This window comes from Temnothorax nylanderi, unplaced genomic scaffold (genome assembly GCF_030848795.1).
Source record: "Temnothorax nylanderi isolate EJ_2023f unplaced genomic scaffold, tnyl_v1.0 TNYL_tig0125_pilon, whole genome shotgun sequence".
NCBI lineage: Eukaryota > Metazoa > Arthropoda > Insecta > Hymenoptera > Formicidae > Temnothorax > Temnothorax nylanderi.
The window spans coordinates 100,306-128,257 of record NW_027249187.1 but is presented as its reverse complement, the minus strand read 5'-3'; the positions used below and the strand labels follow the sequence as shown (position 1 = coordinate 128,257).

At 35.3% G+C, this 27,952-nt stretch overlaps 5 protein-coding genes across 6 annotated transcripts in view; 3 read left to right on the top strand and 2 right to left on the bottom strand.

Moving 5' to 3' along the window:
* LOC139776666 (SIFamide receptor) overlaps window positions 1-7,480 on the top strand; it is a 46,382-nt gene extending 38,902 nt beyond the window's left edge. The window contains exon 3 of the mRNA XM_071713506.1: window positions 304-7,480. Within this exon, the coding sequence (XP_071569607.1) occupies window positions 304-1,090 (787 nt within the window). The 3' untranslated portion in view covers window positions 1,091-7,480. The remainder of the gene's footprint in view (window positions 1-303) is intronic.
* A 1,324-nt stretch (window positions 7,481-8,804) lies between these two features.
* On the top strand, window positions 8,805-12,192 carry LOC139776712 (odorant receptor 49b-like). The gene is made up of 5 exons (XM_071713589.1): window positions 8,805-9,005; window positions 9,289-9,541; window positions 9,693-9,796; window positions 10,561-10,901; window positions 11,124-12,192. The coding sequence occupies exons 1-5, from the start codon at window positions 8,805-8,807 to the stop codon at window positions 11,464-11,466; spliced, it is 1,242 nt and encodes a 413-aa protein (XP_071569690.1). The 3' UTR covers window positions 11,467-12,192.
* Window positions 12,193-12,692: 500 nt separating this feature from the next.
* On the top strand, window positions 12,693-19,500 carry LOC139776710 (odorant receptor 49b-like). Its single transcript, XM_071713587.1, has 6 exons — window positions 12,693-12,884; window positions 13,783-14,035; window positions 16,209-16,309; window positions 16,808-17,137; window positions 17,493-17,768; window positions 19,214-19,500. Exons 1-6 carry the CDS (start codon window positions 12,693-12,695, stop codon window positions 19,274-19,276), a joined length of 1,215 nt encoding a protein of 404 aa, XP_071569688.1. The 3' UTR covers window positions 19,277-19,500.
* Window positions 19,501-19,818: 318 nt separating this feature from the next.
* On the bottom strand, window positions 19,819-21,649 carry LOC139776715 (glutathione S-transferase 1-1-like). The gene is made up of 5 exons (XM_071713593.1): window positions 21,325-21,649; window positions 21,125-21,183; window positions 20,903-21,044; window positions 20,658-20,825; window positions 19,819-20,421 (listed from the first exon to the last, which is right to left on the bottom strand). The coding sequence occupies exons 1-5, from the start codon at window positions 21,463-21,465 to the stop codon at window positions 20,188-20,190; spliced, it is 744 nt and encodes a 247-aa protein (XP_071569694.1). The 5' UTR covers window positions 21,466-21,649; the 3' UTR covers window positions 19,819-20,187.
* A 1,951-nt stretch (window positions 21,650-23,600) lies between these two features.
* Window positions 23,601-26,818, bottom strand: LOC139776717 (glutathione S-transferase 1-like). Of its 2 annotated transcripts, none has more exons than XM_071713599.1 (6): window positions 26,704-26,818; window positions 25,967-26,118; window positions 24,939-24,997; window positions 24,507-24,648; window positions 24,246-24,410; window positions 23,601-23,875 (listed from the first exon to the last, which is right to left on the bottom strand). In XM_071713599.1, the coding sequence occupies exons 2-6, from the start codon at window positions 26,105-26,107 to the stop codon at window positions 23,729-23,731; spliced, it is 654 nt and encodes a 217-aa protein (XP_071569700.1). In that variant the 5' UTR covers window positions 26,108-26,118; window positions 26,704-26,818; the 3' UTR covers window positions 23,601-23,728. The 2 variants fall into 2 exon arrangements, with proteins under 2 accessions (XP_071569700.1, XP_071569699.1); XM_071713598.1 differs by having other exon boundaries at window positions 25,967-26,115; window positions 26,704-26,817.
* Window positions 26,819-27,952: the final 1,134 nt, after the last annotated feature.

Genomic DNA, 27,952 nt, shown 5'->3' with positions numbered 1-27,952 from the left:
CTGGGAAAAAGCTAACAATAAATCGTAATCTTAATTTGGAGTTGCCGCTAATGTCAATACAGTTTATCTATCCTGACCAATAATTGTATATCTCGAACAAACATATATTTGTAGAATTATTCCTGTTAAATATACTTCAAATGTTTATGAAATAAGCAAATTTTCACCAATTTCGATTTAATCAATTGGTATGGTAAATATATGCCTATAAAAATTTGCCTAACAATTTTTATATTTACAAAATTTTTACGAATAAAGTGATTTGTAGTAATTAACTATACTCTTGCGGTTTATATTTTTCAGATTTTTGGCGATCTGGTGGCCGCTGAAATGTCAAATCACGAAACGGCGAGCTCGCATGATGATCATCGTGATCTGGTTCATCGCTCTGACAATGACGTCGCCCTGGTTGATGTTCTTCGACCTGGTCTCCATCTACGACGACGATCCCGACCTGCGTCTCTGCCTGGAAACGTGGCCGCATCCCAAGGATGGCTCGCTGTTCTTCCTGATTGGCAATCTGACTCTTTGCTACGTGCTGCCGATGATACTCATATCCCTCTGCTACGTTCTCATCTGGATCAAGGTGTGGCGTAGGCATATACCCGGCGACACCAAGGACGCCCAGATGGAGAGGATACAGCAGAAGTCGAAGGTGAAGGTGGTCAAGATGTTGGTCGTGGTCGTGATACTCTTCGTCCTCTCATGGTTACCTCTTTACGTAATCTTCGCCGTGATCAAGCTGGGCGGCGACGTGGCGGAGAGGGAGGACGAGATCCTGCCGATCGCCACGCCGATCGCCCAGTGGCTGGGCGCCAGCAACTCCTGCATAAATCCGATCCTCTACGCTTTCTTCAACAAGAAATACCGGCGCGGCTTCATCGCCATCCTAAAGAGCGGTCGGTGCTGCGGCAAGCTCAGGTACTACGAGACCGTCGCGATGATGTCCTCCTCGACGAGCATGAGAAAATCCTCTTACTACGTTAACAACAACAACAACAACAACTCGTCGACGAGACGCGCCTGGCACGGACCGCCGGTCCACCAGGACAGCAACGTTTCCTACATATTCAATCACACCGGCGTGTAATTGTAGCCGAAGATGAGCGCGAGGGATGTGCCCTGAGACCTCGCTTTATTGTGCAGATTTGATATACCCGATCGACGGTGGACGAACCTGAAAGAGGAAACGCGGTGGCCTTTGCATCTCGATCGGCCGCTCTAACGCGCGGTCGAAACCGAAATCTGGCCGAGGTTAGCCAGCCCGAAAATTACGGGTCATCCTGTGGATGATCGACACGATTGTTACTCGGGCCGGAAGTCGTCAACGGAGAGACGGGAGTGCGGGAGAAGAAGAAGAAGAAGCCTTTTCTGGCAGACCACGATCGTCGCCCTGCCATATTATATCCTTACGAAAGACGTTGTTATTTGGATTTTGTCACAATGTTTAGCCACTGCGTATACGCGTCATATATTCTAGCTGTTAAGACGAGTTTCGCCGTTGCGCGCGCGCGGTTGTGCAATTGTTTCGCCTAACGACACGACGAGATAGCTTTCTAGGTAATCCAGGAGACGGGATTTACGCTTCAATGAACCTTAGAACCTTCTTCTATGTTCGAGATATTTGTACGGTACGGTTTAAACGAAGAATATAGTTAAGTCTACCAATTAAATGTAAAGCCGGACGGAGTTTGCGACCGGATGCATGCACCCTCGTGTGTCGAGTATGTAATTAGCGCGACAGCGGTGAGTGGCGATGATTTCGGAATGATGACTCGCGTGAGCGCGGATATGGGTTGAGTCGTTGTCTCTTGACAGTAGACACACGGCACTTCCGTCATGACAAACAATTAAGCCGCGCGCGGTCCTCGGGATACCAGCGTAATTAAGGAGACAGAAGTGGAGGTGTGTGATGTGCACCAATTAACATAGCATTTTATTGAACACGGCGGAAGGCGCGGCATAGTATAAGATTCGATTTTGGTCCACATTGATTCACGCGCGAGCGGTCTTCGGACGGAATGAGAGTTGGTAAAATAAATCGCGTAACATTCTGGCATTAGCTACGCGTGTATCCGGTATCGTATGCCGCAGGGTTTATTCGTATACACGTTGAGACCACCAGTTGCACCAAAAATCGCAATTAGATAACATGAATTCGTAGTGAGACGAGCGAGCATACAATAATTTGCAGATTGTTATTAATGGCATTTTAATTACGAAGGACAGTTTGTTTACAATTTCCAGGAGGAAATATTAATCAATAGATCATGGTTGATTTCCTCGTAAGATTCACTATGATTCACGCCATTCTCTAACGCATCCTATAATATATTTATCCTATATAGAGTAGAAAGAAAAAACAATTAATTTGGGTAGTAACGAGTTAATTGGATCTTTGTAAACACATAAGCATATGCAATTTATCACATACTTTAAATTCTAATTAAAATTATAATAGGATTATATACGTGTATTTTCTTACCGAAACTTTAATCGGGAATATTTGTTTGTGGTCCGAGCGATGTCATTATTTTCTTGCGACTCGTGCTAAGGATATGAAAAAAAATGTAATTTGTGTGAGATAAAATGTCTGAAACATCTCCTTTTTTTGACATTCTTTGGGCGTTTTTTTTTTCAAGGGATTTCTTGCATTCTTGTATTATCGGAAGTGACCAAGTGGTGGTTTGATTCGAAATAGAATGTATCATTGTACTGTTATTATCAGGCGTTTGTTAGTTCTTGCTGTATTAATTGACAGGGTTTTTTCGAGCTTTATTGTCCGCAGACTGCGTTTGCACATTTAAGATTTGTCCGGATTGTCCGAGGGCAATTTCCATAGCCTTCTGAAACCACGACGTTTATCACGCGCTCGTCCCGGCTGGTTATTTCGCCGCACACGATCTGTCAACGATAAAAGGAAAAGAGCGTACTTTGTCCATTGGCACCCGCCAATCAGATCGCGGATTTTCGCGCGCGTTGTAACGCGCGACGGAGCGATCGTATTGCCTCCTCGTTACATTTTAAGAGCCGCGACGATCGGCTCTTGCGTTTTTTCCCCCAGGGGCAGCGGGATTACTTTGAATCCTTGTATAGCTGTAAGATGGTATAACGCTGTAAGCGAATTGTCGGATTTTACGGTAGAGCAATTATTTTCGTAAGGTTTTTATACGAGAGACGAGGCGAACTGTAGATTTAACACTGCAGAATTATTACAAGGCCATCGAGTCTATTTCCAATTCATATCCGTCGGTGGCGATTAAGTGTAACAATGATAATAAAATAGGATGGGAGAGCGGGAGAGAGACACACGACACGAGTGAAACGCGGCCAGCAGTGACGGCAATTAACTGGAGAAACGTAGGAACAATCGGGATTTGAAATTAATACAGTTTTTTTTGCTAGGTTCAAGTTTTAATGCTATAAACACATATACATATGTATATACGTGCGCTCGCACGCAAAAAGATGTCTGATATGATGAAACATACACACAGGTTGATGCGAAATGCGTTGTTCGTTGTCTGTAGCATCGGCGATTCACGCCGAAATTATGTCGGTTACAATACCTGGCGATAATCTTAGGCCGCAGCTAATTCAACATATACGAAATGGCGAATACGTGTAACGAGTAATCAAGTGTACGAGCATGATATAATTCACAGTAGTATGCATGTAAGGATCAAACGTAAGTCTATCCGCTCTGTCTGCATGTACGTATTATATGTATATCTACTGTTGCTACGTTGTTATTAAATACACATTGACACTTGCACACGTTTACACACGTTCCAGGGTTAACGTTCGTTCCGTCAAGAATCTCTTTTATACCGTAGATTGTTAATTACCATTATTGATTATCGACCTTTGTCGCACGCGTGGAGTAAATTCTATACGCACACATTTTAACGGACTTTCGTAACTTTTAGAAGCCTTTGTTTACAGGATTACAAAGCAACTGACAAAACGTGAATCCGTTGGGAAAATTATATCTCTGCGTTTGACTTTTTTGAGAGCTCCATTGAGTAATTGTTTACGATAAATTGTTTATTTAAAGATAATGAACGTTTCAATTAGCAGAATGAGAACTGTTTGTTGCATTTGTAAATTAGATGCATGCGAGGAGATGTTGTAACAAATAAATGTAAAGAAAAACGTTCATAATAGAGCTATGTAAAGTAAATTTGAAATCTTGGTACGTTTGAACATTTAGATGTTACTGCAATTCGATTTTCAGATTCGAATAATTCTATTTGAGATGAAATGAATAGTCGAGTAATTCGAGTACGTCGAATATCATGCATATTTTCAGATGGTCGCATTATTGTCATATTTGTACTGGTACTGTCACTTTGCGGTACATATATTTCCATATTTATTAGATTTGTGATACTTTTGACCAATTTAACACAGACTATTTGTACATATTCGAAGAAAACGCATGATACATCTTGATATTCAGATACTTGAAATATTCAACTATTTATTTTACTGGAAACCTCAAGTTTTACCTAATTATCCGAATAACAGAATTACTCGAACATTTATCAGCCCAATTCGCGCTTAAGTTCTGTCACCAGGGGCAATAAGAAAGTTTCCGGACGCTATGAAAAAATAATTCACTAATCCTATTCACGGTTATCCCCTTTATTAACTCTTAACTGGTGAAGAAAGTAAAGAAAGTTCAACACTATTAATGATGGGTGTCTCTTCTTCTTTACTTTTTTTTAGATTTTTTCGTTTGGTTTCCGGAACATATAATGTTAATTGATTTTACTGATTACTTAAGAGATCTTAAGAACACGAGAAATAAAGAGAAATATTTTCGCATTGAAATCAATGCCTTTAATTATTTATCAGTTTACACACAAACAAGAATTAGAAGACAAAGTTCAAGTTCTAGAACTTGAGATACTTTCTTAAAGGTTAAGCAAATAATGATCAGTCCAAAAACTGATTTTGTACTTCATACGGACATCAAAGTGGTCGACGTCTTTTTAGTGATTCTTGAAACATCTCCGATATCCAGTGAGAGAATCTGCCTCACCCATTTTGATGCTAATACGTTTCATCACGTGATGATATGTAATCAATGTAATAATATGTGTTCGAGAAATTCGTGATCACGTTTTAATCGCGACAAGAACAAATCCTGTTGTTAATAACACTTTCCCTTTGAATGGATTTAATATTAATTTAAAACATTCCCGATAACACGTTTTACGTAGGACAAAGTATAATACACTGCTGGTGTCTGCCAGGATTTTATCAAACGTAACTAGGTTACAAGATACAGCGAACTTATATCATAACAATTAACGTATCGCGTGTATCGCACACTTCTACTTAGCGTTGATCCCCAGCATACAATCATTTTGTTTGATCATTACGCTAATTCAGAAACGCAAATCACGCATTTAAAATCGAGTCATGTGTCGATGAGCGTTCCAAAAATTAGTGGTTCCAAAAATAATAATTCGATAATTATAATGTTTCATTAGTGTTAACCATCCAAAACATCGAAAAATATTTTATACATTTGATCAATGACAAAAGCACGTTTAATGGATCGCACTAATAATAATTTTTTTTTAAATACTACTTCAATAACAGAAGGAGGTATATTATTCTTCAAAGTGTCGTTAGAGCATTTCATTAAAAAGGTGCTTTTATCATAAAATTGCTTGTATAATGTGTTTGCTGATATTGTGAATCGTTTACGGGATACCTCGAGATGAGTTGAAGATACCGTCTAAAATTAATTCCCAGAGGCGGCGGGAAAATTGCGTAGAGTATATCTAAAGCCGACGCTTAAAGGTTAATCCATTGTCGTGAGCCTATTTTTTCTGATAGCGCGTGAGATATGCCAGGGAAGGCGATAAAGATGAACTAGCGTTTCTCGTAGACATAAGCATTCTGTTATACAATTTTTTATAATCGCCCGCGAGACACTCCCTGTTATTCTTAGGTATATAATAATCTCGTGTATCTTAAGCAGGACACGGGATACGATAATTAAGCGTTTAATTGATAGGACGTATTTACGGTCATTGGTATATTATTAGTAACGGTTACGCGGGAGTTGGCCAAGCGTGTTTAATAATGTCGGCAGAGCCTTGGTATACAAGCGAGATTTCCACGTCGAGATATCAGAAATGCACATCATTTGTAGCTAAGTGATGTTTTTGTACATTTCAAACACCTTCTTTGCTCTTTGTATAAAAATACTGTAAAGATTTGTGCAAAAAAAAAACCGTTATATTTACTCGTTCACCATAATCACAAATTATTAGGTTCGTGCAAAAGGAGATGCAGAAGATTGTCGTGTTTGTTGAAATAAAAACTAGATTTAATTTTTATTAATTAACATAATTGTCAGCTTCAATAAACTTTTCTTCTACGTAAAGAAGTTTAAGTCTTTTTTCCAGTAATTAAAGAAATTAAATTTATTTCAAATGGAATTTAGTGAAAGAACTTTTTGTACTGACCTGATAATGATATTATATCTACACACACAGCGCATACAAAGAGTAAAATATCGCTTTTGAAAACTTGCACGCGTATATGTCATAGTCAAATTGACTTTTTGTTGCACGGGTTACCGAATAAAAATCAAATACTGGCGATTCAATTTGAGCTCACGCTTTACGACACGGCCGTAATATTGAATCTTCTAAGCTACATAACATCGAACGATATGCCATCCTTTTTCCTTTCCTGTTATTTTATTTTATTGACGGTTACGCGGTTATATGGATAAGCGCGGCGCGTTATCTGTATAACAATGAAATAATAGAAACATACTAGAAGGTAAGAAAATTGCAAGTGACGCCGATAAGTGTTTAGCATCCTATCAGAGTATGTATGTAATGTACCAACCAAAAGCTGTTACCAATGTCGATGACTCTTACCTATGTAACTTATTGATAAAAATAACGAAAATACTTACCGTTAAGACGAATACGTAAATACCACGAAAGATAGGGCGGTATTCATAGTCGGATCTTATATCTAAGATCGTCTTAAGTCTGGTCAAAAGCAGTCTTAAGACTCCGTCTAGCCAATCAAATGACCGTATTAGCAACTTAAGACATTACTTAAAACGGTCTTGAAATAAGATCTGATTATGAATACCGGCCATAGTCTTCGTTTGTTGTGTATGTTTTGAATATATATGTATACGTATATACATATACCTATAGACGGTACGTAAACAGCCGGCGATTTGGCGTCATCACGCCTGCCAGCTGAGGCGCAGGTTTCTCTGTCCACTGTTCGAATTAGTAACAAATTTTATTTTCCCTCACTTCGCTGGTCATTTTATAGGGGATGCCGTGGTAACGCCGAATCGCGTCCCACGTAGCTAAAATGTATCGAGTTGCGAGTATAAGTATACTTATTTTCTCAGAAAACAACACATTAAAATAATATTAAATATTATATTATATATATATATATAATAAAATATCTCCATTGTGTATATGCTTTTATATAATTCTCCTAGTTCCTATCCTGACCATTATTTTCGCGAGTTATTAACTTAAAAAGAGAGAAATGCGCAATTGTTTTATTAATAAAAGAGGAGAAATATGAGGAATTAATTTCTAGAATTATTAAATTTCACCAAAATATAAAGATGTGTGCAGAAAGTCTAAAGGTATAATTGTTACATATTCAAAATTAAATAGATTATAAATATTTATTAAAGTATTAATTTATATGATAAATTTTATATTCATATCTAATTTTTTATTTAGTATACAAAGTGATCGTTGGATGTCAATGTGTTAATAAAAAACAAGATTTTTCTACAGAGTAGTGCATAGTTTAATAACAACTTTCTGGTTGTCATTCTGTAACTTATATAAATTATCTAAATTTTTTCTTTTGTAACTGAAAATTATTGTAAAATGTAAAGTCAAGTTTAAATCGATTCATGCTTAAATCGAATTTCGTTAAGTATGGTGAGTTTTTGTTTCCTATCTTAAATCGAAGACGAAATCGCTCTGCGGAGCGAGATGGAGCTGCTTTAAATAGATTTATAGATATCTTGTATTTTTCTCAACTTTCTCATTATTAGCATGAATATAAAATGTACAGTAACGATTGTAATTTAAATTTTTTGCACTAATAAGATCTCTATTAAATTAAAATTCACACACACATTTGTTGTTTTAGAAGAACTTACCATACGATTTGCTCGAATCGTTATGTCACATATTAACACGTCACGTCAAAACGTACGAGGTACGATCTCTAGTAACCACAATCGTCGACTGATATTCTTTTGCCTCTGCGAGAACGCTTCTGTTATCGCGTGATTTTTTTTGCCACATTTCTAATCCCTATTTCCTCGGGAAAAAAAATTCTCTTTAGGAATATAAAATCTCTTGTGAACATAGCACCTGCAGGAAAGATTGAAGGCTGTGTGCGGTAACGTACTTTTTTTTTATTTCCCCGTATCGCTCTTCGCGCGCAGGGGTGAATAAAACGACTTTAATCTAAATATAGAGATACTTACGGAGTTCGTCGACGGCACGGATGCATTAACATTGCATGTTCCTCTCCGCGAGAAAGGAGGAGGGTGTGTACCCCGTAATAATGCAGTCCCTCCTATCCATGCGATACGACTGGCTTGATAACAGGCTGAAGTAATAGACGGGAAAATAACTCGATCAAAGATCGTGCCATGATTACCGTGATGCATGCCTGTTATTACGTATCTCTTATATATATCATTGCAGCGTGCGATACCACGAATCTCGTTAATACGGTATAACCGCTGGAGTGGCGGCCGGAGCATGATGAAAAACGTGAAGAAGACGGATAAATTTATATCGATACGGCTAGCGAGGTTTCTCATGAAGGTTATCGGTTTCTGGCCCGCCGAGTCGAAAACCGAGGAACGATTTTTGAATGGAATTTTGATTTATACAATATGCATGGTTGTCATGGCTTTGTGGATTGAAGCAACCGAATTATACCTAGGTAAAGGTGACTTTTATGTAAGTACCAAAATGTAATGTAATAATAAATGAGGAAAAACTATCACATTGTGGTGGTGGACTATCGGATAATGTCGCTTGTGTAATAGTAATTAGAATTTTATGATATATAAATAATTTTTAATAACAAGCTCTAGAGTTGTTTTTATTAGTTTTTGTAATTTTTATATATTAATTTTATGTTTTTCTTGTAATTAATATAAACTTACTTACTTGCTTATACAGTAATACAATTTTTATGAAAAGTAAACAATTAGTAACAAAAATTATATTGACGTTTTAGGCCATCACGTATACTTCTTGCAGCTCTATGCCGGTAATCATAATTTTGATGAAGATATTATTCTTTCTTCGTCATCGAAAAGAAATGTTGAATATGCTGAGATATACGGAGGATAATTTTTGGTACGCCCAGTACGACGAGTACGGCAGCAAGGTTATGGAAAAGATTAATAAAAAGGGAATGATATTAATGTGCACGTTTACGTTCTTCGTTCAAGGAACCGTTTTCACCTATATGCTGTCTCCTATAATCGGTATCCTGAATCTAAATTTACATCGCCCATTTAGTAGAAAATAGAACATACGAACGGTACAAATCTTAGTTCAGGTACTAAGCACTTTTGTTCGTAACATTGTTGCGCAGACAGTGATATCACATTTCTCTTTTACGTTACATTTTTATAGAAAATATCGGGAGAAACGAGAGCGACAGAATGCTCATTTTTAATCTCTGGATCGGAATCCCGACAACCGTCTCGCCTAACTTTGAAATATTATTTACTATGGAGGTAATGCAGCATGTGGTTCTCCATAATAGTGTTACAGTAGGAACGTTCGATTTTGTATTAATTTTTTAGACACTCTGTTAAGACATTCATGGTGTCATGTTAATTAAACCATGTGAATAATAACTAACATTTACTTCGCCAGTGAATAATTAACCCTAGGTATACACAGTGGGGTCTCCGAGACCCCAGACCAACTTTCTTTTTCCGCGTTTCAATTTGTAGACCGCACTTTTTACCCGTATATCTCGGAGCTCTTTAATTCTATCGACTTTTATACATTATAGGCCTGTTCCTTGATCAATTCTCGATCGATTGAAAAAAATAATAAACTAAAATATATCCATTTTTACTGAAGTTGCGATAACAAATGTGGATGGAATCTCCGAGACCCCACAGTGTATAATACGTAGGAAAAATAAGACTGTGTATACCTAGGGTTAACACCAAAGACTTTTTAATCGACCCTATTGACTATCATTTTTTAATCGTCAATGACAATACAACCATTGGTTTTGGTCAGTTAATCGTCAAGACATTTCGACCATGGATTTGATCCTTCTAAATTGATGTAATTTCCGAAACCCATGGTCGTATTATCATGACGATTAAAAAATGATAGTTAGTAGGATTAAAAAATCTTTACATGTTAATTAAGTTTTTGAAGAACTAGTAGCTATGTCATTGATTTGTACGCATTCAATGTAGCATTTTATTGTTGACGTATCAAACAGCGTAAATCATTTTTTAAGTGTGTGATTTTACAGATTTCAGTGCTCGTTCACTGTGGCGTATGCTTCTGTTGCTTCGACAATCTCTTGGGTCTATTGAACCTGCACACTGCCGGCCAATTCAAAATTCTGCAACACCGGTTGGGAAACATCCTCGAGAGAGTCGAACGGGCCGCCGTAAGATCTTTCGACGAGAAACAGAGGCAGGGAGTATACGAAAAGATCAAAGAATGCGTCGTAGTGCATCACGAGCTGATCTGGTACAGTGAGAAAATGGAACAAATTTTCATGTACACGACCCTTTGTCAGCTGTTGGTATCCGGCGTCATGCTTTGCGTCGCGGGCTTTCAGGTGTTTTTGGTAAGTATCTACGCGTAATTGTGCTACAAGAGGAATGAGAGAGAATGAGAGAGAGAGAGAGAGAGAGAGAGAGAGAGAGAGAGAGAGAGAGAGAGAGAGAGAGAGAGAGAGAGAGAGAGAGAGAGAGAGAGAGAGAGAGAGAGAGAGAGAGGGGGGAGACGTGCGTACGGAACTCTTTACTCACATAACGATGTTAGATAAGTGAAGGTAGCGTAAGAGAAATATGAGCATAAATATAGCTTACCTGCGTTACTCGTTGACCTTCTCCACGCGTCTGCGTCTTTGTTGGAAAAGGCCCGCGGTACTCTCGTCAGACGACTGATATTCATCGCCCATACGAACGGCTGCTTCATCCAACTGTTCGTGGTCACGCTGACGGCGAATGATTTGATGGACGAGAGCCGCGCGGTCGGAGACGCGGCTTACAACGCCAATTGGCAGGTTTTATCCCACGAGGAGGACAGGAAAGTCAGGAGAGCCATCCTGATGATCATGATGCGATCGGCACGTGCTTGCTCCATATCCGCTGGCGGTTTCTTCCCGGTGTCTCTCGAGACGTTTATGGCGGTAAATCTGACGTAGAAATATACGATTACGGGCAGACACTTTCTGCAACGCGACAATATTTCTATTTTCCTTCAGGTGTTGAGCACCGCGGCATCCTACTTCACCTTGCTTCGGAAATTCGTGGAATAAACGCTCGAATAGCGAATTTAAAATTACATAAGAAATACATTGAGAGGAAAAAACTTAGAATATTTAGTACATTAAAATATCTTTTTGAAAGTCAATAATCCTAGATATTTCAAAATATACAATTATGTATATATACAATATACATGAAATATATTTGTACCTTAGAGGTAAAGGATTGTGTCCATTTTTGAACATTTCAAGAAAACAAGGTTTAAAGTTTTAAATAGAGAAATGATATTTTCTTTAGATATAAAATAAAAGTAGCAACTTGATTTATTAAGTCTTTAATGTGACATGTTTAAGAGTGCAACTGTCAATAACACGCTGTACTTGGTTTAAAAATTAGGTACTATAAAAATTTTCAATTCGACTTTTTCTAATACTGTATCTTAAGAACTAGTAATAATAGACACAAACGTCTTATACAATTTAAGCTCCTGTTATATTAAAAAGTCTATTAACTCTATTTTGACAAAAACTCGAGATACGATCCTTTACCTGTATAAAGGTATATACATATAATATTGTAATACTTTATAGAATGTCAAAGATTGCGCGATTTTATTTTTAACGGCGTTTTCTGACGGAATAATGTAAATAAAATTCTTTTGATGGAAATACTTCGCAGAAATATTTTTCTTCCTTCGCGTAAAAAAATTGTCCGAAAAGAGTGCAAATCCACAAGAATTTTATCCATTGTATTTATATCTATGCACTTGCAAAAAACTTTAGTTATTACGCGATAATTAATCAGCTGATGCTCGTCTGCAAATACTATTATCTCAATACCGTTCTTGTACGTCGCAAGTAGACGTACGTCCAATTTGCGGTGAGGTTCGGTAGCTTGCAGTCGGGCCACTGACGGAAGCGGCGAAGAGAAAGGGCCACAGAGCACATTGTCCACCGGAGATTGAACTTAGTGCATACATCGTCGATTGATCGCCTTCGGCAAAGGAGACGCGTACGATTACAGCCTGTCACCCAGAGCGAGGTAAGTGCGCGTCAATTTTCCTGCTTGTTAGCATAATGGGCTTCCACTTATATCGAAATGGCTCGGCCATTCGGATGGCACTTAAGGCCGTGGCGGCGTAAGAAAATGACGAGGTTTCGGCATGACGCGAAGTAAGGAGTACCGATCGGTGAATATTACGCGGCTCTTCATGAAAGTAGTTGGACTCTGGTATGTCGAGACACCGCGGGAACGGCTGCTCCTGCGCGGCGCGTTCGGCTATGCCGTTTGGGCGATCGTCTTCGCCATTCTCGTCGAGGGCGTTGACCTGTATCACTGCATAGGCGACTTTTACGTGAGTGACGCGGCGATCGCTTTCGCACAGTTCACCCTCGACGGACATAGAAGCACCACGCGGTTCTTACAGTCTTGAATTTATTTTATTTTGGTGTTAAAATTTGGTGCAATTTTATTTTAAGTTTTACTGTGAATTATTTTAGATTGTTAAACGCGTATAAGACCAGTTAACATTTATCATCCTCAATTTAGTTTCGAGAAAAGAAATCTAGACAATGCACTTCGAATACGTAGTTTTGGTAGCGGAGCGTGTGTGTTTTGCTTTTATATTTTTATTTTTCTTTCATTCTGGTGGATTGAAACTGTTATAATTGGAAAAGTATAATTGGGAAGTTTCTGATACTCTGTGTGTGCGCGTGTATGTGTGTGCGTGTGTACGAGTGTATGTAAAAGCACGTATGAGAAAAATGTAATCTTACGTCAACTAAAAATTTTACGTAACTATTTAATTAGTTCGATCACAATCAAAAATAACTGAGGTTGTAAGTTATTATAGGTACTCTTTTTTAATAATTTTATTCTATCTTAAAAAATATTTGTTGTGTACTAAAGTTAATAACATCGTAGTAGGATTTAACGCCAATTACGAGAATATTTATAGAATATGTGAAATATATTTTTTAAATAAATACACATGAAATAAAAGATCAAAATTATCTGCAAAATTATTATTTTTCTCATTTTTATACTAAATCTTCAATTGCTACAATTTTACTAATACCGTTAATTAATTAATAAGTTATTTTTATAATAACATGCCAATTATAACAAAGAATATAAATTCGGTAAAACTATATTATTTTCAACATCTGTTTATTTATGAATTTGCAGCACCGTCAGAATGTTCATATGGGGGTCAGGATCTATTTAATTCTTGGTAGTTTTATTACTCATAGGCTGTTACGTCCAACTTGTGTGCAACGTTGCTGTTAATAATGATTCTGGTGAAGCTAGGCAGCTTCATGTTCTACCGTGACATGATAATGGACTTGATTCATTTCGCTGAAGAAAATTTCTGGAATGTTACTTACGACGAGGCTGGCGCTAAAATCCTGGAAGAATACGATAAACTAGGGATGACTATGGTCTACACTTTTATATTCGTCGTTTACGTCGCGACTTTCAATTATATCTTTGCACCTTTCTTCGGTATAGTTTTCGTTCGAGCTTACGCTGTATTGACGCTTACGCGTGTTACGTGTGAAGTTGGCGCGACATTTTACAAATACAAATAAAAATTAAGTGTGCAAGTAGAAACCTGCACATTGCTTCCTCTATGAGGAAGCCTGTTTTTTTATGCCCTAGACACTACAGACGCGCGCTTCGCGCGCGCTATTTAGCTTTAACATTATGCTATTACTATTACACTATTAACTCCTTGATACACACAACTGTCAAAATATACAATGACAGCTGCAAATGAAGTAAGCGCAGCAAGAGAACCAATCGGCATCGCGGAAAAACGACAATAATAAACTTCACATCTCTTTTTTAGATATGGATAATAATTATTAGTATTATAGATATTTATTAATTTGGCTTCCTCATAGAGGAAGCAATGTGCAGGTTTCTACTTGTGCATAATTATTAGTAGATATTTATTAATTTGGCTTCCTCATAGAGGAAGCAATGTGCAGGTTTCTACTTGCACACTTAAAAACTATAAGGAAGCAATGTGCAAGTTTCTACTTGCTCACTTAAACAAGTTTCTACTTGCACACTTAAAAACTATGAGAAAGCACTGTACAAGTTTCCACTTGCACACTTAAAAACTATGAGGAAGCAATGTACAAGTTTCTACTTGCACATTTAAAAACTTTGAGGAAGCAATGTGCAAGTTTCTACTTGCACACTTTTTTTTATGGATAGAGTATCATTAAAGATAGATCGGTGTTGAATTTGGCAATGATCGGTGAAGGGGTTACCAATTTTTGCCTAAAAAGTGTACAAGTCATACATGTAATCTTATATATAAGGTATCATTAAAGGGAGGTTGTTTTGAATTTGGCGAAGATTAGTGAAAAGGTTACCAATTTCTGCCTAAAAAATGTATAAGGTAGACCGAGGCAAATCGGATTACTAATTAAAACGATAAAATAGCTCGTTTAAAATAAAACACTAACGAAAATTGTCTTAAAACTTATGTTAATCCGATTCGCCTCAATCTACCCTAAGTTATTGGATGGATAAATTTTGAAATATTGGACTATTTCTACTTTTATTATATTCTTCAGTCTTTTTTACCCTTATTTCATATATAATTCTTTAAGATTTGGTTGATCACTTCTTGAGTTAAAGGCATTTAAAATTTTGAAAAATTCAATATAAAGAAAGAACCTTTTTACCGATTATCGCCAAATTCAATACCTTTCTTAAATGATACTTTATCCATCAAATAACTTACACATTTTTTAAGCAGAAATCGTTACACATTTTTAAAGCAGAAATCGGTAAACCTTTCACTTCACAAAATTCAAAACAACCTTTTTTTAATAATACTCTATATAAAATTACATGTACATCTTATACACTTTTTAAGCAGAAATCGGTAATCCCTTTACCGATTATCGCCAAATTCAATACCAACCTTTCTTGAATGATACTCTATCAATAAAAAAAAAACAGCCCGATATCTCAATATTTGCGGAAGTTAGAGCAACCACAAACATCAAATCCGCACATACACACACACACATACGGACATTTTTTTTAATGCGATATTTTGACGTTTTAAAACACTCTGAACATATTAGCATCAAAAACTCAAAAAACAATCTTTTCTTTGGTTTCTTCTACCCCTATTTCATATATAATTCTTTTAAATTTGGTTGACTAGACCCAACTTTATACGCAATCAAAGGTTCATATACAAAATTTACGAAAACAAAGCTTCCTCTATGGAAGCAAAATACTAAGAGTTCTAACAGCACTTTCTATAGTTCTAACAGTTCCTGATAAACATTAAAAAGATTTTACAATCCTTATATTAAAAAATCGAAATTGAAAAAAAGTGTTAACTTTGCGAAACTAACACACGTTTTGGTACTTTAGAGGAGAAGGTGCTTAGATTCGCGAAGTTAGCATTTTTTCAATTTTGATTTTGTAATATGAGAAACACGGAATTCTTTTTAATGTTAACAGGAACTGTACAACTATGAACAGTGCTATTAGAACTTTTAGGTCTCTTTTAGTATTTTTTTTGAAATTTGTAGAATGTCATGCCAACTTTATAAACGCGCGTATTGACGAATATTACTTCTCAAACTACCACTTAAAGCGACGCTCTACAGCGCGTCAAATATTTTTTTGCTGTTTGTAATAGAACCTCAAGAGAAGAACGAAACAGAGAAGATTCTACCCTTTAAACTGTGGATCGATTTTCCGTATCATTCGCCGTACTATGAAGTCACTTACACTATACAGGTAATAGAGCAGGGTACAAAATTTTGAGTTTTATTTAATTATAGGTAATCCACGTCATTAACTAATAATTTTGTTGATATCGACAATTGATGAACATTAATTGAGCGTTAATTAAAATTTCCTCAACGCTTTACATTTTTAATAGTTTATATATGTTATAGTTTGGAAAAGATATATTTATTAAATAAATAAATATTGCATTGGATAAGTTTTTTAAGCTTTGGCATTTAACTTTTCAAGTACTTTCTTTTTATTGTGCAGAAACTGTAATCTTCAAAATAAAAGGATGAATTTAATTATTTATCTTATAATTTTTTTATTTATTTAAAATATTTACATTTTCTTTACTTTCTCAATTCTAATTGAGCATCAGAAAAAATTTAGTTCTATTAGAATAAATTATTTAGTTATAGCAAAGTAAAATTTTTTAAAAATTTGCATTAACTTTTTTAATTCTCTATATAAAAGTTTCGCATTATATTACGGTTACTTTTGCAGTCGCTTTCGACAATACATTCGGGTATCTGCACTTTCTGCTTTGACAATTTTGTGAGCACGTTCAACATCCATGCGGCCGCGCAGCTAAAAATCTTGGCTCATAAAGTGGAAGTCGTCGTCGAGGATTGCATCAAGGATACGATGGATCAGAAAAGTCCGTTGGAAACGGATGCTACGGTTCTGACGTCCAAGAAATTGCAGGACTGTGTGCAGCAGCACATCACGCTCATATGTTACGTGCGTAACATGCGACGCGTGTTCTCTATTATATTACTCGGACAGTTGCTGCTTTCCAGCGTAGTCATCTGCTTCGGTGGATTTCAGTTTCTCGTGAGCTTTCGAATTTTACCGCCTCCTCCTTATTTCACTCGCCAGTTAATTCCACTGTATTTTCACTACAGCGAGAAATTCAATTAGATTTGATAGGTTTAATTCTCCATTTAAATTGAATTTAATCTTTTACAACTCTTATATTTATTTATTTACAACGTTTATAATTTATAAGCATAAAAATCAATCATAATATGTATCTAAGAAAAGTTTCTGGAGTGTTCGTAATAGTTACATATTTATTATAAATAAAAGTGGAAAAATAAAATTTTTTCTTTTTAATAATAATTACTCTGCCGTAAAGGGATCGATATGTCACCATTTAAAATTCTTTGTAACGCACATTTGTTCGCAGGCGACAGATGTGGCTATCAGAAAGTGTATTTTTGCCTTCCATTTCGTGGGCGGCCTTATCCAGCTGCTTATTTATACGTGGACGTGTAATGATATAATTGTGCAAAGTACGGCCATCTCCGATGCCGCTTACAACTCCAAGTGGTATCTTTTACCCGACAACGGTCCAGGAAGGGCAGTGAGGAAAGGGTTAATTATGATAATGATGAGAGCACGTCGACCGTGCATATTAACCGCCGGGCAATTCGCGGTTATGTCCTTGGACACTTTCATGGGAGTAAGTGCGACGCGCCGCATGACGCGGTCCTTTAAAAACTTCCCCCAAAGAAATTCATTTACTGCAAGCTGTAAAAAGCACCGCTATCGGAGCCAGTTTTTTTTTTTTGCGGCAACAATGCTATAGTCACGAGTCGCACTTTATTCTTTTGCCCGGTTGTAAAATATGTCGATAAGGACACGCCTCGCACTTCCGGCACTTTCCTTATCTAAAGTTTTTAGATTATCCTTTACGTCAATATCCGGGTACCCATATGATATTTTAAATTAAAAAGTTTTTTTAGTTTTTAGCCACCAAGGTCCATAAGATCACCGAACACTTTCAGATTTTCATTCTTTCGGTAATTTTATGTGGATTAACGTATTTATATTTAAATTTCAAACATTTAAACGCGAAGATTTTAAACACATATACGCTTATTCGATAGCCGGAGTATCTGGGTATCCATAATGAGAAAAGTTGTGTCAAAACTGTGGATTATAAAAAATGTTTGTGGATTATAAACAATATATAGCAAAAGAAAATTTTCGATCTCAAATTATTTCTTCATCTCTTTGGCTAAAAAAATTATCTTTGGACAACTCATTTTACCTTATTTGATTTTATGCACATATATGTATTTAACACGAATCACGGTCCTGATTGTTATTGCTAAAGTTCGTTCTAATTGTATTATTATTGTATTATTACAGGATATCTGGTAATTATCATGCCATCTCTCGTGGATAGTTAGTACCAGTTAAACTGAATAGAAAAGTCTTTTGCCGTTTTGCAAGTTTTTCAATAATTAATGAGAAATTAATTTAAAAAGATTCGCGAATGAGCATGTGTCCGCGCAATTCAATAATAGACAGTCCTGCGTTACGCATTATTTGTTGTTGCTATAGACGCATGCTCTTTCCAATGTCTTGCCGCGCGTGTAGTAACTGCAATAGTTGTGTGATGCTAAGCTATTTCTTCTCTGAAATGCACGGACGCACGCTGATTTGCGGATCTTTATTAATTAATTTTTCATTAATTATCGGAGGATTATCATAAAAAATTTGCAAAACAGTAAAAGACTTTTCCATTCAGTTTAACTCGCTTTACCTGCCCACGAGAGATGGCACGGTAATTATCAGATACCTTGTGTATTATGGAATTATTTTAAATGTATAATATATTTAATTGTTTTCTATTCCATATGTATGTATATATTTGCAAATTGATTAAAAGTCAATTGATTGATTAAAAATAAATTCGCAAATATATGGAATAGAAAACAAGTTAATTAAATATATTATCATATAAAATAATTCCAGGTAAAGCAGGTAAAGCGAGTTAAACTGAATAGAAAAGTCTTTTACTTTTGCAAATTTTTCAATAATTAATGAAAAATTAATCAATTATTTTAATCAGTTGTTTTCTTTTTTGTGACAATCTAATATTATTTATACTTGTAACAGATATTAAGTACAGCGATATCGTACTTTACGTTATTAACACAAATGAGTGAAGAGAATATATAGTTATAAAGTATATGCAGCAGTTCTAAAGAAGAGATTCCTAATATTGAAGTCGGACAAATTCAGGTATATACGGTATACCAATAATTCAGAAAGACCTTTTGCATCGATGGAATATCTCTTCTGTCGGTAAGTATCCAATCATATTAAAGTCAGATTATTATAAGAAAGTTAAAATTGACATTTTAAGGATTAAATAAATATATGTCAATATTATGTTAAAATATATTGAGGAAAATATGTTTATAATTAAATAAAATAGCGAAACATTGTAAATAGAAATGGGTTTTACATATTGATGATTACGATTTTGTAATCTTCAGTAGATCATTATCCGACATATGATACAAGTGAAATGACATATACGTTAAATGTAAATGTAGAATTCGCGTAAAAATCGCATTGCCATCAGTCGGCATGCTCCGTCATTTTAAGTTTTCAACAGATGAGAATAATAAGAAATTGCGAGTATTACATGTAGCATAATTTAAAAATAATCAAATAAATAATTTCGTATGTTTTTCAAATTAATATGACACTAAGACTTATTTTTATTATAGTAATAATTTATTTATTTTTCATCTTATGCTGTGCTTACAGGTATTACTTTCTCATTTGCTTATATATTCTTACTTTTGTGTCTATAGAGTATATGCAGAAAATACATAAATCTAATAAAATATATCATAAAACCGTCTAAAAGATATCTAAAGAAACAACGTATAATTATTTTAAATATGAGTTTTGATAAAAACTTTATATAATAGACAATATTTTTTCTACATATACACACACACACACACAATTATATACTTATTTAATTGAGATTTAATTGCTGGCATCATACACAAATGTTTTATCTATTTAATATGTTCCAGCTTGAAAATTGAAACAATTTAATGTATTTAGATATATTATTCATTTTCTTCTTCTCCTTCTTCTTCTCCTCCTTCTTCTCCTCCTTCTCCTCCTTCTCCTCCTTCCCCTTCTCTTTCTGCTTCTTCTGTGTTGCCTTGCGAACCTTGAATAAATTGCTTGAACATCTCGAGAGGTCCACCATTAGCTTTCTCGTATCCAGGTGCAGATGTTTGTACTCTCTCTAACCAGTCGGAAACGTTTTGGTATTCTCCTAAATCGAATCCAAAAGCCTAACGTAACACATAATAAACCGATTAAGTTTGCAATAATATCTAGATATCAATTGGAAATTGGCAACAAAGCAATCAAATCCAGATCAAATTACTAACATAGAAAGAAAAATAATCTCTTGAAAATATTTATGAAGAGGAATGTTACACCAAAGAATAAACTTGTAACAGTTTATTGTTTTATCTTATTCTAAAAATAACTGATTATTCATATTGCATAACACCATCGAAATTACCTCTGCTGTGGTTACGGAGGCAACCAAAGCAAGATCGGCGATCGTTAAATTATCTCCAGTCACGTAATCTTGACCGTCAAGAAAAACATTCATAATTTGGAACGACTCTGTTAGTTTTTCAAATTGCGCTGGATCATACGTATCGGCCTCCTTTTTGAGCACGGCTAGCTACAACAAAATGTGCAATAATCGGTCACACTCGGCCGCAACACGGTATATTTAGAAACAATGAAATATGTACGTACGTAATAACCGTATACACTCGCATAAAGACTGCCAAGATCGAAGTACAATCGTTGATTAATTAAAGCACGTGCCTCTGGATTTCGCGGATATAATGTGTCATCCTGGCCATACTGATCGGCCAAATAAGCCATGATAGCTCGACTAAAATATGTCATTTTTTAATAAATATCGCAGAAGTATTGAACTACATGTCACGGCTATTAAAAGATGCATCTACAGACCTTTCCGATAGCTTGAGATCGTCGTCGACCATGAAAGGAATTGTCTTTTGCGGATTTAACTGGAAAATAGAATTGTGCTCTTTCTAATATTAAGAAACATATTGCTTTTTCAATATTTTACTTCACACGCAAACCACGTGAAATTTGTCTAAAGTAAGAAACAAAAGTATTTCATCTCATAATACATTAATTTTTCATACCTGCTCATATTCCGGTGTCAAGTGCTCACCAGCCGCTGTGTTCAACACTATCAACTCCATTTCGAGCCCAATTGCCTCTGCCACGAGCATGACAGCTCGGCAAGGTGGACTCGGAGGCAAGTAATACAGTTGCACGGGCATACTTGGATTTAAACAGCAAAATTTGCTACTTATTGATGTATTATGTTATTCACGTAATTTATAATGCGTTCACAAGTATTATCTCTTTGTCGATTTTAAAATAATAAGTAAAGTATTCGTTTCGCGAAAACAAATGTACATGCAGTTCTAGGTTTGCACAAGAACTGAACAGTCTTGGGCTGACTGCTCATCAAATCGATATGCCGACGTGTATTTAAATGCGACTGCCATAGCATCGGCCTTTATTAGAGTTTCATTAGAGACATACACAAATAGATAATCGGATAGATAGATAGTTTTATATTTATCTTTTTTAAGGAATATAAGTGTTTTAAACAGCTAAAATACAGTTTAAGCAAGATAAAAAAGATAAGAATTATATATACATATAATTTAAAAAATATCAAAAATAACTCGAAACATAACGTGATATTAATGGACATAATAGTCATTATCTTCTTGCACATTACACTGGAGTATTATAAACTACAGTTTTTACATAGTCTATAATACTCGTCTTGTCTAATATCTATCGTATTTCTGCGATTACCGACCATACATGACAAATGTAAGTACAGGCTATTATACTGTAATTATTGCTATCGTTAAACGCTTTTTAAAGAGTTTAGAATTAAATAAACATCAAATATCGATTATCGACTATCGATTATCCTGCAACAATTAATACGCGAGGGTTCCTCAAGTGGTCAATATCGTATATGGCGCGGTCTGAACTTCTACGTTTTTGGAAATGTTATTTATTAAAGCACGACAATTAGTAGGAAATTACGCGCGTAATAAAACCGAACGAGCTTATTTGAAAGACTCGTTAACATCGAATCTTTGAACCAAAGATTATTTTTATGAAAGGCACGATGTGGGAATAAAAATAGAATAGAAAAGTTATTAGTTTTATTTTGATAAATTTCTAAAACAACTCGCGTTTGAAGAATTACATGATACTATTTATTTCAGGAATTATTGTAGCATTTCAATTGTCGCTTCAGAAATATTAGTTGGAAAATTTTCTCTTATTAATAGATATTATTTACAGAAAAATTAATAGTATTTAAAATAGCGATATTTAAATATCATACATAGTCGTTATGAAATCTTCAGAGAAATAATAAAACAGTATGCACGTTCACCGCTTCTGATTCACAGCGCTCATTTCGTTAGCTTTAAATTGCTTTCATTTAAAAACTACTACTGTTCGGATGGAATTTTACCACAGGGAAAAATTGTTGTTTCTGGTACAAAGAATTGCATTGTGTATTCCATTGTGCGAATTTTAGGACATCTTGCATGTGTAAAATGTATTTAAAAAAACACACACACATTATACATATATACATAAATTATCATAGAGTAAGTGAAAAAGAATTTTTATTAGAATAATTATATTAATTATTAATTAATTTTACGTAGCTTTTGAAATGCTTTGCATATATATGACATAACTTTGCGACGGTCGATAAGATGAAATTTACATGTTAACAAGATTTCAAGTGGAAAGAGGAAGATTTTGGTCTGGCTTCGTGAAAACTTTTTGTTCACGACAAAGCTATGCTGCAAGCTAGGTCAAGATTCTCCAAAGGCAGAGCGTTCATGGAAACTATGCTAAAAGTTTTCCCGTTGTTAAGTGACCAGCAGAGGTGAGAATTTCCAACTTTACGTCCGTGAATTTGCGGGGAATATATATCCCGTAATATTTTAATAATAACTTTCATCAAATGTTATAACGAGTGAAGTGATGACTGACGAGTATTAATTAATCTTATACTTGGAAATGTATCATATAAAATACAAGTTTTGTGCTACCTACGATTGAATATTATTTACAATTAAAATGAGTTTTTATGCACATAGTTATTGTCTGTTGTATTAATATTATGCGAGTTTTAGAAATCCGTAATGATAATAATGCTAAATTTATTGTCATTTTTAATTCTATCATATATTTTCTCTTTATAGTTGTCTATAAAGATAATAATATTAATATTAAAATATAACATTTTAATGTTTTTCAGAATTCAGATTTTCAATTCTATTCTCTTTAATTTTCTTTTTTTCAAGTACATCAGACCTATGTTAAAACTATATTATTTATTGTATATTTTTAAATTAACGCTCTCTTAATTTGTTTAGTTGTAATTTATTTGTGCAAAATCAAAATTCATGACGTATAAAAATACTGCAAGACAAATTAATGTAAAAATATTATAGCACCAATGTATTATATAACTATTAAATCATCACAAAATCACTTCTTTTTTCTAATGTTGTCGACGAAAGCTTTGAAGGCTTTTATACCTTCGCCTTCGATTTCATTGTATTTAGGAGCTTCGGCTTGGATCTTGGCAAACCATCTCAGAATGTTGCTATATTTACTCAAGTCGTGGTCCATAAGCTGTAAGAAGAGAAATGTTAACGTTTAAATTGTTAATTCAATGTTATTTTTATTATATTATTTTATAAAACTATATTTTCGACAAAACTATAGATTTTCGATTTTATATGTTTTTGATTTTATTCATTTTATAATCAATATACTACATTATATAGCAAAGTTTTACAAAAGTTTTAAAAAGCAAAAAAATTTATTTAAAATTGACAATAATGCAAATAATAATAATACTAATATTTGATTTTTTAAAAAGAAATAGCGCTTTTTTATGTCTTATAGAAATACTTATTTTTTTACATTAATGATTTATTAATTTTATAAATGTTTTAATGTGAAACGGTGATATATGTTTAACGTGAAACCAATTTCTTACCTTAAAATTAGCAATGGTGACGACCAAAGCAAGATCAGCGAGAGTGAGAGTTTTTCCTGCTGCATAATTTTCCCCTTCTAGGAATTTATCCAAGAAGGCCAAGGCATTGTTGACCTTGTCGTATTTTGCTTGCTCCGGAGTGACGCCAGAAAATACCAATGTATACTGTAATTAACGTTCATACACGTACGGCCATTATCTTTATCAATCACTACGTACTAAGCACATTATGAAGTATTATACGATTCAAGGATAACTTACGTAATAATCGGCGAACGATTGGTACAGAGTTGCCAAATCAAAGTATAATCTCTGATCAACCACAGCTCGTTTCTTTGGGTCTTTCGGGTAGAGAGAATCGTTCTTGCCATATTGATTAGCCAGGTAACTCATAATTGCGCGGCTGCAAATCGACGCAAGCGCGTAAATAATTAATATCATAATAATAAATAACTGGCACTAATTTTACCAAAGAATTTTGTAAAAGACATATACAGAGATATCCGATAGACATATACAGAAATCTGAAATCAGTTTTGCACAAGTACAGAGTCTAATAGCAAATAAATTAAACTTAAAAAAGAAATATAACAAAGTTGATAATTATAGAGAAAAATATATTTATTTTATACGCGTAAATCGGACTTGCAATATTTGTTAAATGTTAAGATAAAAAGATTAAAAAATACTTACCTTTCCCACAAATATAGGCCATTATCATCCAGTGTAGGTATTGTATGTTGTGGGTTCATCTATATTTAAAAAATATACAAATTAACAATTATTTTAAATTATTTGATAATATTTGAAATTTAGAATATACTTTTATTCGATAGAAGTTAATTATAAGAACTTGGAAAAGAATTAAAGATAAGAGAACAATAAAAGCATAAGATTTGTTCATGCTTTTTTAATATTAAAAGATACGATTTTTAAGGAAAACGCTTTGTTTGAAGAATTTTTAGTTTTAATTATAAATTACTGTATATGTTCCCGGAATTATATGTTATCGGCATTGTTATTGCAAAGTAAATTTATGTACAACAAAATCAGTGTCAGGAGAAAAACAAATTGTTGTACGTAAACAGAATGTTTAAAGCTTTATATAAAACATTTTGTTATTTACGTAAAATATGTTTTTACACCTTTACATTTTCAATAATAAGAATATTAAAACCGGTAATAAATAAATAGTCAATAAATATGTTTGCGCAACATAAACATCGTTATCTATTCTGAAAAAGTATCTATTTAAGTAATTTGCAATTAAAATTATCCGAAAATTCTTAAAAAATATTAATTAAAAAAAATATCATAATTTTAAATAGATCATTTTTAGAAACAAAAGTTCTAAATACTGTGTTTGCTCTCGTGTTTTTGATTTAAGAATAATTTAAGAATTTTGTACTAAAAAAAGAAATTTGTTGAAAAACGCAAAATGTGTTTCATCCAACTAAAATATTTAGTCTGATACGTTCAACTAAACATTAGTTAGTTTAACTAAACATTAGTTATAAATTAACTAATTCTTGATTTAAAAATTTTGATGGTTGACATGAATAAACTGTCCTTTTTTTAGTGCAACTTAATAATTGTTGAATCAATCATTGAATCAACAACTATACAAATTTAGTCTGTACAATCAATTTTTTTCTCAATGTCGCATTTATATGTCCCTAAATATAACACTTTATTTTGCAGAAAATTTCATTACAAGTTACCTTAAGAAATTCAGGTTTTAAATGTTCGCCAGCCATAATGTCAGTATACTTCAGGTTTACATCCACTCCTACGGCCGTCGCCGCCAAGCGCACGGCCCGACATGGCGCACTTCCGGGAACTTGGTAAAGATCGATGGGCATCTTGAAATCTGCTAAAACGCGCGACGCGCTATTAATGAAGCGGCCAGTGTGATCGATCGCACGTCGGGCATTCGGGACTATTCGAGCGGCGAAAATAGTAAAACTATTTTCGATGAAAAGCGAGATCTTTTGGTGTTTAAAAAGAGCAACTGATTATCCGCGCGCGAAAAAAAAGAAACAGAAGGAAACGAAAAAAAGTAACTAATGTATCAGGCGAAAGAATCTGGCGATATTATCTCAGATGATTCTAGTTCAAGGCACATAAATTTGCATTATCAATTAGTCAAAGGCAAACTTGTCAATGATAGACCGCAAGTTATAATGAACAGGCGCGGCGCGCCGTGGCTTTACACAACTGTGCGCCGCACCGGGCAGACGTGGAAAATGATTCCGCAAGTTTTCCACGTTCGTAAATTATAACGTAACGAGGAACGATTAGAGCACTCGCCGAATTCCTTCGTCGCAGAGTCGACCTCGCGCACTATATGAATCACAAATATTCGCAATAGTTGAGGCAGTTTTATCATTTTAGCAGTTTTGGCGAATTATTTGCGGGGGCCAAGCGGGGAGGAATGGGAAGTCACAACGGGTCGAACCTGCGGATCGTATTCTCTGGAGACGCGTAGCGAGAGATTATAGCGGACTGTCTAACCAACTTGCTTGTTCGGGCTATTTATAAAGCGCGCGTAACACGGCACAGCCTCTGCATCGTACGCACGCAAGAGTGAGATCGATGCGCGTCCGGGGGTTCTCAATATTTACTAGCCGTCGCGTCGCGTCGGGAGGCGTTGCTACCTTCTGCTTCGGTCGCGACTTTCTCGATCGTGTTCCAAATGTTCCATTTACATAATAGCGATAAGTGATAAAAATTGCCTCGAGCAACAAACGAGCGATCGATATGCATTATTAAGAGATCGGGCGTTTGATGGCGAGTATAATGATACTTTCTTTCTCGTCGTATCTTCATGTCTGAAGAGTCGTGACATTATGGTCATGTACAGTGGCGAACCACCGTCTTCCAACAATGGCGGTCTTCCGCTTCTCGGAGATTCTTTTGTAGTGGTTGGCCTGTGATATCTTTTATTTGATCCAGCCAGCGCGATGGAGAACGGCCTCTTGGTCTCTTCCCCTCAACTTTCCCCTGTACAATCAGTTTTTCGAGATTGTCCTGGTTTCTACGTGTGATGTGACCAAAGTATTGGAGAACTCTTCTGCGGCAGATAGTGGACAGTCGATCGGTGATGTTCAGCTCCTTGAGAATTGACACGTTCGTTCTTCTTGCCGTCCAGGGGATGCCCAGCATCCGCCTCCAGCACCACATTTCAAACGCATCTATGCGGCGTCTGTCCGTTGCCTTGATGGTCCATGTCTCCACTCCATATGAGAATATAGAGAACACTAGGGATCTCACTAGAGCTATCTTTGTGTTCATTGTTATTTGTTTGTCTTCCCATATTCTCCTGAGGTTCGCCATGGCTGTTCGCGACATTGCTATCCGTCTTCTTATCTCTACTTCGCTTCCTCCTATGTTGGAGATTAAGGATCCCAAGTAGATGAACTCCTTGACTGTTTCCATGTCTGGGCGTACATTGTTTCGTTGTGTCGTGTTGCCCCTGTCAATCACCATGAGTTTGGTCTTCTCCAGGTTGATATGTAGACCTACTTCATTGCTTTCCTTGGTAACTAATTCCAGCATTTTGGTTAGTTCCTCTTCGTTTTTCGCTATTAAGGTGGTGTCATCAGCGTATCGGAGATTATTCAAGTTTTTGCCGTTGATTATTATTCCCCCGTTGTATCCTTCCAGGGCGCGTCTCATTATATATTCGCCGTAGACGTTGAATAACC